The following is an 11556-nucleotide window of genomic DNA, read 5'->3' on the forward strand; positions in this document are numbered from 1 at the left end:
TTATCTAGTTTTCCTACACAGAAGGATAACGCCCCTCCAAGAAGCCTTAGGTTATCAAATGAAAATCGCAGTGAAAGGCATGGGAATACCCTACAGGGTTGCTGCGGGGGTCCCAGAAACCCCAGAAACAATACAATATGCTACCAGTGCTCCCGGCTACCTACTAGAACATGATTGTAAGACCCGCACTTTGATTACAGGACATGGGTAAACCAAGTTGGTACTGACATGAAGTTCCTTCCCTCCTGGCTAGCTTTCATGGTGCCGTAAGGTGCTATGAACCCTGCTGAGGGAGAACAGCCATCTGCAGGGTCACCCAGCTGTGACTCCTGCAAGTCCTCAAGGCAAGCACCCTGACAAGATAAGCCAGTGGGTGCAGCGGTGGCGTGAAGGGCAATCACCCTGACAAGATAAGCCAGTGGGTGCAGTGGTGGCGTGAACGTGATAGGGGATAACCAACATCGGCTCAGAAAACGTGGAAGAGAAAGCAGAAAGATTGTAGAGCCGATGGCAGGAAGCTTCCTTAGAAACAATGTCTTGTAGACAAGATGTAGAACGATGAGGCCATTGCATTCATGACCCCACAGCAGCTATGGCTGCCAGCATAAGACCAGCACAAGATCAAGCCCTTCGGCACTCCAGCTTGGAGAAGGAACAGGCTCCTGAAGCTAGCTACACTGGCAGTCAGCGTTTCTCTGCAGTGTAGTTCGTCCACGCTCCAGTAGAGGGTTACCTGTGCACGGGACAAAGCCCTAGGTTGGATTATTTTTTAGGCATTAGGTGAATTAATTTTAATTCATTAATAAAAATTCCCAACTGTATCCTAAAGTCAAATGACAAACGAGATTACGTGTCTTCCCCTAAACCGTTTTGTTGACCAAAATACAACCTGAAATTTCAATAAGTTTGCTCTTCACGGCTGTAGTCTGAGCACCTGACACCTACATCTGCCTACTCCAGCTCCCATTTTCCCATTTCCTGAAGACCACTTGAAGCCATTCAAAGAGTATCATGCCAAATGTGTCAAAAGTACATTAATTCTATCAACCAACAGGTTGACCTTTTTTTAAAAAAAAAAAAAAATCAGAGTTGGTCTTTCTTTCAATTAAGCACAAATTGAACCTCCGTAATCTGAAAGCTCTAAACCCAAAATTCTCCAAAGCATAGACATCTACCCACAAGTATAAAACTCCATCCACAACTCCATGTGATAGGTGTCAGTCAAAACATAGGCAAACCAAAAATATTATGTAAGACCAACTCCAGGCCATTGCTGTAAGCTGCATTTAAAATATCAATTAATTATCTATCTATTTACATGTGGGACTCGCGGACTGGAGAGACTTTACTGCTCTTGCGGAGGACCCAGGCGAGAGTCTCAGCATCCACATCAGGTGGCCACAAACCACCTGTAACTCCAGTTCCAAGAGCTCTGACACTTTCCGGCCTCCTTGGACACCCTCACATGATCACACGGGCACATACACGAAAACACATATTTAGATTTGAGTCCCAGCCCCAAGATACCTCATTAGGTGAACGCAAATATTCCAAATTTCAAAAGATGTCTGGTCCTAAGCAGTTCAAAGCAAGAGTTACTCAACCCATATCCTGATTTCGAAATTGCAGTATTTATCCTGGGCTCAACATCTAATTTGAACAGAGATTATTTTTAGATTCAAAGGTGTTTAATTCTTTACATGCTAATCTTAGTATTCTTGTCCTTGGTAACTGCACACATTAAAACTTCAGGAGTCTGTAACTCACTGGGAGACAGCTCTTATGAAGGAACAAAACAAGCATAAAGGAGAAACAGAAGCGTGGCAAATGTAGGTAACAGGGGCCTGGCTGACGGATCCACTAAGGTTGTTGGTTCTACTTTGGGACTTCTCTGTCATTTGGAAAACACTTTAAATTTTTAAAAAGGGGGTGGGACCCTCACATGTTGAATCATATCTCAGAGTCTTTGGGGGCCAACCTCAACAGCAATTTGTACACAACTGATTTTTTTTCCCATTTATTGTAAGGGAGGAAACAGGTTCAACAACCTGTATTTGGACAATATCCTAAGTCATGCAGACAATAGTAGATACTTAACTATCATTTCCTTGGTGGCTACAGAAGGTAATGAAACATTTTCTCTGTTGATTAGAATGAGTGTTTTTGTCTAGATCTGTTTTTTCTGAAGAACAAATCTATGGGAAGAATGGAGAAGTCAGGGCTCCTAAAGTGAACTGGCCCGGCGCAGTCTCCTACCTGGTAATAGGTGGCTTTGGCCTCTATCATGAGCTGCTGTGTGGACAGCATCTTCTTCCTGCGCTTACACTCGTCCTTAAGAAGTTTGATCTCGCCAGCCTGCTTGGTGAGCAGCTGCTTGCTCTGCTCATAGTCGATCAGGCTCAGGCGCAGCCTCTCCTCCACCAGGTTTAGCTGTGAGGTGAGGAACTCCTGCGAATGCATTAGGTATTCGATGGTGAGCTGCGCCAGGCGGATCAGCTTCAGCAGCACTGGGTCTACCCCTGACTGGCAGTGTGGGCATTTCTCATCCTCCAGCTTGCAGAAGGTGATATTCATGATGTTCTCCTGCAGCGTCAGGACGTCCACAGCGCCCGCCACCTTGTCCACGTCGATGGCGCTCAGCCGCCTCCAGTCCACGCTCTCCAGTCGCGGCCGAAACTGGAAGAAGGGCAGGGGGCCCGATGCCGCTCTGGGGGGGACAAAGGCCATGGGGGCCGCGCCTGCAGCAGAGGCGTCGGGCCCCTCGGGGCTGTTGGCCAGAGGGTAATAGACGTGCTTCTGGAAGGGCTGCGGAGGAAGAGATAGGGAGGCAGGAGAGCTTCGAGAGACCCAGCGAAACCCACCGTCCCCGCCCTGCATCCCGGACAGGCACCTCCGGCCTCGTGCATCTTACCATGCTTGCAAGCCAGTCGGGTCCTCTGCCTAAGCTTGCGCTGCAGGGGCGGGGCAGTGTACTCTACCAGGCCCGGGCCGCCTCGGGGCCGCCGCCGCCACTCCCCTCGTGAGCCCGCGAAGGCCCAGACCCCCGCTGCGGCGGCGGCGGCGGCAGCTTAAGATCTGGGCGTCCAGGACGTTGCTATGGCAGCGCCCAGCCCCGACCTGGAGCACTGGGCGTATCCGCCCACGCGCGTTCAGCATGCGCTCAGGGGCCTGCGGGACCAGAAGGATAAGAGACCTCTTGGACCAGCCGGAGAACCACACTCCTCATCTACCGGGAGCGGGCAGCTGTCGGCTGCCACCTCCCCTGACACCACCCTCCCTGGTCTCAAAAGACAGGACCCAGAAAGCCTCTGAAACATGCGTGGGGTCACGTCTTCTGAATCTTGAACTCCTAACTGTGGTCTTCTGGCTCTCCACCCCTATGCTAGCGTTAGGTTTTGAAAACTGAAATACACACACACACACACACACACACACACACACACACCCCTTTCTCACACATTTGGGAAATGTGTAGTAAGAGTTAATTGAGAGCATAAGGGCGGGAGGGAAATTTGGGATAGGACATTCTGCATGTTGACTATGGTGTTATCTGGATGTATACGTTTGCCAAAGTTAATGGAATTGTACATTTAAAATTAAGAGTGTCTTTTTTATATTACACCACAATAGAGTTAAGCTTATCAGCCTTTTAAAATTAGTCTTGCTTTCAACATACTTTTTAGAGGGATTGTTCTTCCTCTGTGGATTGGCAGCTTAACTTTGACATCTTGTTAAAATACAAACCAAATAACTGGCCCAATGTATGCAATAGTTTGTCATCCCAAAAGCATTTCTCAAAATGTTGAAGTTAAAAAGAAGGATGGGAACTTCAACCGTCAGCGTTCTACCAAGGTAACCGGGCTCCAGGATTTACCTGACAACCTTGTGCCGGTGCTGCATTCTTTAAAAAGTTCTAGCAGTGACCTGCAGACCCCAGGCCTCTCATCGTGGGGTTCCTCAGGAAGCTGCCAGTGGTTACCGCGGAGATCAAGGCGCTGAGGAAAAGCCAGGCATCCCTCCTCAATCCACCAGGGAGGCCCTGCTTGGACCAACCATCAGGAATTTTTTTTTCTTTCCTAACAACCAAATACATGAACAGAAAAAAGGATAATACAGTTCACAATAACTAACTTGAAGATAAGTTGTAATCAACTATTTTGAACACTTTCCATATAAGTAAACGCACAGCAAAGCGTCCAGGAAATGAAACACACATACTTCATTTATATAGGCCATGTATTCACAAGATTCTGGGGCTGTACGAAAACCAGATTTTACCGCAGCCTAGCATAAAAGTCCTAAGCACATAAACTTTAAAAATTGGTTCTTCTATGTACAGAACAAATCTGTTGACTCTGGCCCTCAGTCTCAGCTGTTGAAGCTCTGGGACACCGACCTGGCAGGTTTGTGAATTCTGGGCTCCATCCACTGGGCTGGCGGGATCAGCGGGAATAAGAGAGGTGTGTTGCTCACCGCTGTTTCCAGCACCTAGTGCAGCAAGGGAAAGGAAAGGGCATTCGGAATGTGCTAGCATTAAAAAATAAATTTAAAAAGCCACAAACAAAATCAAACAAACAAACAAACAAAAAACGGCTAAGTGAGTTAGATGCTTGGTTGGGGAGATAATGGCTCCAGGCCCATATCCCTCCCAATTTGCCCCCTTTGGCCAGTTAAAAGGATGGACCTTTGTTCTGTTCCAAAGATCTCTAGCTTAACGCGGGAGGATGTCGCCCGCTCCCCATGCATACCCCCCCCATAAGGATGAGAGCAGCCCCAAGCAACCCTCTTGGCGGTCACCACAGGAGCTCAGGGAATCTGCGGTTAGCCATCCTTAGCCCCCTAGGTCGAATCTCGACCACAAGATGGCCGGAACAGGAAGGCAGGGGGCATACTTTCCTGTCCCCCACCCCCAACCCGCTCCCTGCTCCCCATCCCAGGCTGGGTTTCTAGCCCTGTGCGGCGACTACTGTTCTGGGCACACCGCATCAGGCCTCATGAACCAGAAAAGACAAAGGTTCGGGAAGCCGAGTCCTAGAAGGCAAAAGATGGTTGGAGGCCAAGGGCCGCGGCGGATCCGCAGCGTTGCGGATCTCAGCAGGCAGAGAAGGGAAGAAGGCCTGACTTCGCCAGCAGAGATGAGAAATGCTCTGTGTTGTAGAAGCGCGGCGGGCGCCTGGAGCATCCCAGACCTCGACTCACCGCAGCTGCGCGCTCCTGGGCGAAAGCCGGGCGCTGCTAGCCACGAGGCGTCGCCGGGGCCCCAGATCCCGGGATTGCTTCTGGCGCAGAGGCGGGGCTCTCGGAGCAACCGAGCAGGGAGAGGCAGGCGGGCTCCTTCTTCCAGGGTGCAAGATAAAGTGTGTCTTGTCTGGGCAAGTTGTGACGAGGCGGGTAGCCTGGCGTCGCTCCTCGTCCTCCCAGGCTCCAGGCCGTGGGTGGCTAAGGCTGCCCCACCCCCCTCCCGCCCCCTCCCCTTCACGGTCTTCTGGTGGCTTCTTCTCTCCGCTACCCGGCTCCTCTGGCAGCTGGGCGGGACCGTCCGTGCCTAGACCGCAGCGCTAAAATGCGCTCCTCCAATCCCGCTGCTTCTGCAGACACGTGATGCGACGCTGAGCTCTGTTGCTGGCCCAGGGTGCTAGCTTTTCCAAAAGATCCAGATTCCCTTCTACCTTAGAGTTACTCTCTTTCAGCTCGCTGTTTTCTCTGAGGGGGCCGGTGTGAATTTTCTTCTGAGAAGAGATGCATTTTAACTGCGGATATATGCAGATGAAAGAGAGAGACCTTCAAGAGCCTAATGCAGGATGTGCTCTAGAGTCAAGAGAAGTGTGACTATTCCGTTAGCCCGAAGTTGGAACCATGATCCTGCAGAGGGGAAGGAGGGATCTCCGTACGCTCTCATAGTGCCTCCTATAAAACGCCGTATCATTCTTGATGAACGTTGAATTATAAAACTAACAAGATCACAGAGTGACAGCAGGAACTTGGCTTTTAACACGGGGGATAGAAGATCAGATTATTTACCGTATTTCTGAAATCTATCCTACGTGTGGACTTTAAGTTAACTGAGATACAATCCAATTTGAGGGACTTGGAGCGATTACAAATGTGCAAGATAATGGCACAACATAATGGGCTGATTACTTTTTATCAACTTGACATTAACTATAGTTACCTAGGAAGGCAGAACCCTGGTTAAAGAATTGCTTTCTTTGACCTTACGCATGTCTGGAGGGCATTTTCTGTAATACTGTTTGATACTGAGGGTGGTTCCACTCTTGGACAGGTGAAACTGAGTTGAAAAAAAGCCTGGAAGGAGCACTCCAGCAGTAGTCTCTGTTTCAGTTTCCGGGCATGCCTCAGGCTCCTTCCTTATGCTCCAACCTGGCTTCCCTCAATGATGACGGCTGTGTTTGGACTAAACCCTTCCCTTCCCAAGTTGTTTTTGGTTAAGGCAATTATCACAGCAACAAGAAAGTAAGTACAGGTTGTGTAACACTTTCCTCTGAGAATGAAACATTCCATCCTGCCGGGAAACTCTGTAAGCATGAAGGTAAAAAACTCAAAAGAGCTTCAAGAAGTTCCTGAAACTGACCAGACATAGTAGACTCCTCCCAGCCAAAGTAAGCAATCAAAGCTGAGAGTCCCTTTCAATCTAAGTGAACGTTTGCTGCAAAGAAGACTCTGAGACCAGATCAGCAGCCCTGGAGAAGCAGACACCAGCAGAGCTTGAAGAAGCTTAGAACAGGCACTGGGAAAGGACACTCTCTAACTTGATGAGCTGCCTGCAAGCTGCGCCGTGCGCTCCAGGTTCCCAGCTTTTCTGAGCTGTCACACATGCAAGCATGGGTCTTGGTGATGCAACTGGCTGGGTCATTTCCGCTCCTGTAAGGAATCTCGGCAAAACTTTTTGGTTGATCAAAGTGGGTTGTTTGTGGTATCCATACTTTTGTCTGTTGTGGGATTCTGGTGTGGGGCGAGTTGACGCGTGTGTTGTGGGCTTCTGGTGCGGGGCGAGTTGACGTGTGTGTTGCATCTCTTCAGGGAAAGCTGTGTCACACAATGCCAGGACAGCTACCAAAAATCTTTAAAAATTGTCTAAATAAACATATTGAAGGGGAATTGAAACATGAATAACTGGTATATAAAAGAAATATCCATTATATGTTATATATAAGAAATTCACTTTAGCTAGGTGTGGTGGTACACACCTTTAATCCCAGTACACAGGATTCAGAGACAGGAGGATCTCTGTGAGTTCAAGGCCAGCCTAGTCTACATTCATTTTACAGTGTTGGTGTTGCTTATCTTTCTTAGGAATTGAATATTCTTCTAGCAAAACCAGCATGCATTATTTAAGTACAATAGATTTTCTATCTTAGCATTAGCTGATGAGTAAGAAGTATTTAAAATGACTGGGGTTTTGAACTCAGCAGTCAGCTCTAGAGCAGTGGGTCTCAGCCTTCCTAATGCTGCGGCTCTTTAAGACAGTTCCTCGTGTTGTGGAACAATGAGATTATTTCATTGCTACTTCAGAACTGTAATTTTGCTACTGTTATGAATTGTAATGTAAATCTCTGTGTTTTCCCATGGTCTTAGGTGACTCCTTGAAAGGGCCACTTGACACCCCCAAAGGGGACATGACCGGTTGAGAAGCATTGTCATAGTGAGTTCCAGGATAGTCAGGGCTGCATAGTGAGACTCTCAGAAAAAGCCCATTTGAAATGTAACGATTATTTAGATTAAATGTGGCAGTGTTATCAGTCATCCTATATAGGTATAGGGCTGTTTTGTTTTGAGATAGAGTCTCACATATGACAGGCTGACCTCAAGCCCACAGGCATCTTTTCTTCCAGGATGGAATGTACACTTTAAACTGTTTTCTTGTTTTGTGTCTATTTTCAATCTTGTATTTAAAACATTAAGGCACAGAGTTACATTTTTCCAAGAAAATTTGCATGCTCAAGTTTCACTGAGAGAGGGTGACAAGTAACAGGTATGCTGATACCAAGTTATGTTCCAGCTGTTTGATAACTGGTAACAAAATGATCTTTCTCTGAAAACGTGGTCTCTACAGATTTCCTACATACACATTCCACTTATATGTCTTGCTGTGAAATCATTACTTAATATGTAATATTAGGCAAGCAAATATGTAATACATGATTCAGTAGTTATCATGCTGTGGAACAATCTTTGTATACTATAAACATGTATTATTTTCATTGATTAATAAAGAGCTGACTGGCCTATAGCTGGGCAGGAAGAGATTGGGCAGAAGAGCCAGACTAGGAGGCTGCTGTGAAGAAGAAGTTCAGAGTCTCAGGAGTCGTTAGCAGATGCAGAGGGCTGTGCTGAAAAAAATATCGCCATGTGGAAGAATGTAGATAAGGTATGTGGGTTAATTTAAGCTGTAAAAATGGTTGGTAATAAGCTTAAGTTTTGGGCCAAGCATTTATAATGAGTATTAAGTCTCTGTGTGGTTCTTTGGGAACAGCTTCCGGGACAGAAAAATTCCATGTGCATATGGTACCCATATGTCTGGCACCTACATCCATGTAAGACCTGAGAAATTTCTTGAGTGCTACATTGAACTCGCTTTACAACTCAAATAAAAATGTGAGTAAGAGGGGCTAGAGCTAGAACAGATGTGATATGAAAGATTGTGAAAAAGGAAATACTAGGAGGTAAAGGTGGAATTCACTGGAGAAGTGGGGAAGAAGGACGAGCTGCCCAAAACTGAGGGTGTGTGAAGAAGTCGCGAAAGCCCATGTCTTTTAAATTAACAAAAAACATAGTAGTATGAAAAGGAGTTAGAGCAGAGGCACACTGCATGGGTGGACAATGCTGCTCTCAGATGTGGGCTATTAAAGGAACATCCCAGTTCAAAGCGTGGGTTATCTCTTCTCCCTACAAGTTATAGGTCAAGAAAATTCCAGAGTCCTTCAAAGACGGTACAGTTAGTACCATTGCTCTTGGCTGCCCCAACTAGGTGGTGAGGCACTTTTGCTCAGGACACCACATACTTTCCTTGTGGTGAGAGATCAATCTTGAATTGACCGGGAAACAGTCTCCCCATGGCTGCCTTTCATAGTGCCGGAAGGTGCTGTTCAGGCTGCTGAGGGAGAAAAGGGATTCATGGTCTTTCCCAGCTCCAAACCATGCATGCTCCATCGCTGACCTATCAGGAAAGATGTACCCACTGGCACAATACTGGCAAGACTGTTCATTGGAGTGTTATAGTTAGCTTCAGCTGTCAACGTCATACAAACCTAGATTCAGCTGTGAAGAGGGAAACTCAATGGAAGGATTTCCCCAGATCAGATTGGCCTGTGGTCATGTCCATGAAATATTTTCTTTTTCACTTTTCTTTTCCCTTCCCTTCCTTCTCCTTCCCTTCTCTTCTCTTTTCTTTTCTAGAGAGGATTCCACTATGTAGCTCTGGCTATCCTGGACTCAACTGTAGACCAGGCTGACCTCTAACTCATAGAGATCTGCCCGACTCTGCCTCCAGGTTGCTGAGATTAAGGCAAATGTGTGTCACTACTACTTGGTGGTGAAATGCTTAACAATTAAAAAAAATTATTTTGCCTAATCAAAAGGAAGAATTGGCCTTCAGTGACCTCTGGTGGCTACAGCATATAATTTTTGTTTCCCTTTAACCTTTTTCTTTTCCTTCCTTCCTTCCTTCCTTCCTTCCTTCCTTCCTTCCTTCCTTCCTTCCTTTCTTTTTTTGTTGTTGTTTTTGTTTTTTGAGACAGGTATTTTCTGTGTAGCCCTGACTGTCCTGGAACTCACTCTGTAGACCAGGCTGTCCTCAAACTCACAGAGATCCACATGCCTTTGCCTTCTGAGTGCTGGGATTAAAGGCATGCCCGGCTGTTACCCTTTCCTCCTAACGTGTAATGAACGTAGAAGTGGACTGAACAAAGTGGTGGCTATACAGGTCAGAGACGTTGTTCTGACTGGGACGAAATGGACATCCATGGAATGGGAAACCCTAGAGTTAAATTCTGGGATATATTTATCTTCTTTGACTTTTCAAGGATCCACTTCAAAATATTTCCACAATTATACACACACACACGAAGTATTTTGATCATATTCAGCCAATTACTGTCTCTCATTTCCCTTCAGTCCCGGGGCACTTTTCTTGGCCACGTCTTTCCCACTGCTTTTGTGTCTTTAGTGCATAGGCATCCTTGTGCAGTGTTTACTGGTGCAGTGGTAACGTACCTGTGGCCACACCGTTGAGGAATGTGGTTCTCCCTTCCCCAACAATCATTAACTTCCCTCCGAGGACCGACTCTTTACGTGCATCCTCCATTGCTGAGATCCCTATCAGAGAGATGATGTTAATAGTGCGACTTTAAGACTGGATTTGGGTACCAGCTTCACAAAATGATCCAACTTGGTTGGATAAAATGGTGCACCTTCTTACAACATTCTGGCCAGAACTTCAAATAATTTCAGAAAAATCCTACTGAGTACTCAGAGACTATTTGCAATTGTACTAGACAGTAATCTTGAAACGTAACCATCAGTTTACTTCTACAGGATCCCATAGAAAGAACATCGCCCCCATGACAGCTGGAGGTAATTCTAGAAGACGACGTCCCCTCTCCCAACAAAGTTTGTCCTCAGGGTGAGGGACATCAATTAGGGATTGATTACAACTGGTATAGGGTTAGGAGTTGGGGTAGAAATTACGCAGGCTCATGAATCTTCTTTGAAAAATAAAGAGAGAAATTGGATGGGATAATAGGTAGATTAGTATGAGCATACTCACAACAATAATTAATAGTGAGTAATAGAGTGAATATTTGTGAGCTATTATTTATAAGCAATTTATATTGGTATAGATTCTTGCATAATGATACAAATTCAAATTATATTGAATATACTCTTATTTCTGATTACAATATTTGTACACCTAGGCAAAGTTATTTTGTCAGATTGTATGCATGCATGCTTCTACCTCTGCTTAAGATATTTTGTATATTGATACAATTTTAGGATATATTAATCATATTGAAATATACATTTCTACCTCTGATCAAGATACTTATACATTGTTTACATTTTGAGGTCATTGTTGTCATTTGCTTTACAGTTTATAGATTGTTTAATATTCCATTATGAAGTCTTAGTCTTTAAACTTTATAGGTATTAAGTATTATAGGTTTATAGTCATCCATGTTTGTCATATTTTTATATGTTTATAGTTAGACTAATCAGGTTCTTTAGATACATAGAGATTATATTCTATATAGCTAGATAATCTTCAGCCACTTCAAAGAGCTATAGAATATGGCATTTAAATAACTTAGGGTTCTGTTGAAGTGAGACATGATTGCTCCTGGCAGCACCGATCTATTCCTGAGAGAATGTTGAGCACTGAAAACACTCCACTTGGAGCTTGTTTTCTTCTTGGCAAAACTGACCTTTGGGCAAGGATCTGCCCATACCTCGTCCACTGACAAAATGCAGGACCATAGACAGGACATGCAGGATACAAGAAAAAAGACCGCCAAACCTTGCCAAGACCGGGTAAGACAG

At 45.7% G+C, this 11556-nt stretch overlaps 1 protein-coding gene across 2 annotated transcripts in view; it reads right to left on the reverse strand.

The window, feature by feature from the left end:
- The window catches only part of Dzip1 (DAZ interacting zinc finger protein 1), a 49481-nt gene extending 44023 nt beyond the window's left edge, over positions 1-5458 (reverse strand). Inside the window, exons 1-5 of one of the 2 annotated variants that reach the window (XM_085698190.2) lie at positions 5200-5458; positions 4397-4488; positions 3875-4076; positions 2912-3168; positions 2257-2805 (exon numbers count right to left, since the gene is read on the reverse strand). In XM_085698190.2, coding sequence (XP_085554316.2) covers positions 2257-2805; positions 2912-2914 — 552 coding nt within the window. In that variant the 5' untranslated portion in view covers positions 2915-3168; positions 3875-4076; positions 4397-4488; positions 5200-5458. The remainder of the gene's footprint in view (positions 1-2256; positions 2806-2911; positions 3169-3874; positions 4077-4396; positions 4489-5199) is intronic. The other variant, XM_085698189.2, reaches the window with a different exon arrangement.
- Between the last annotated feature and the right edge of the window lie 6098 nt (positions 5459-11556).

This window comes from Myodes glareolus, chromosome 12 (assembly GCF_982192425.1).
Source record: "Myodes glareolus chromosome 12, mMyoGla1.1, whole genome shotgun sequence".
Classification (NCBI taxonomy): Eukaryota; Metazoa; Chordata; class Mammalia; order Rodentia; family Cricetidae; genus Myodes; species Myodes glareolus.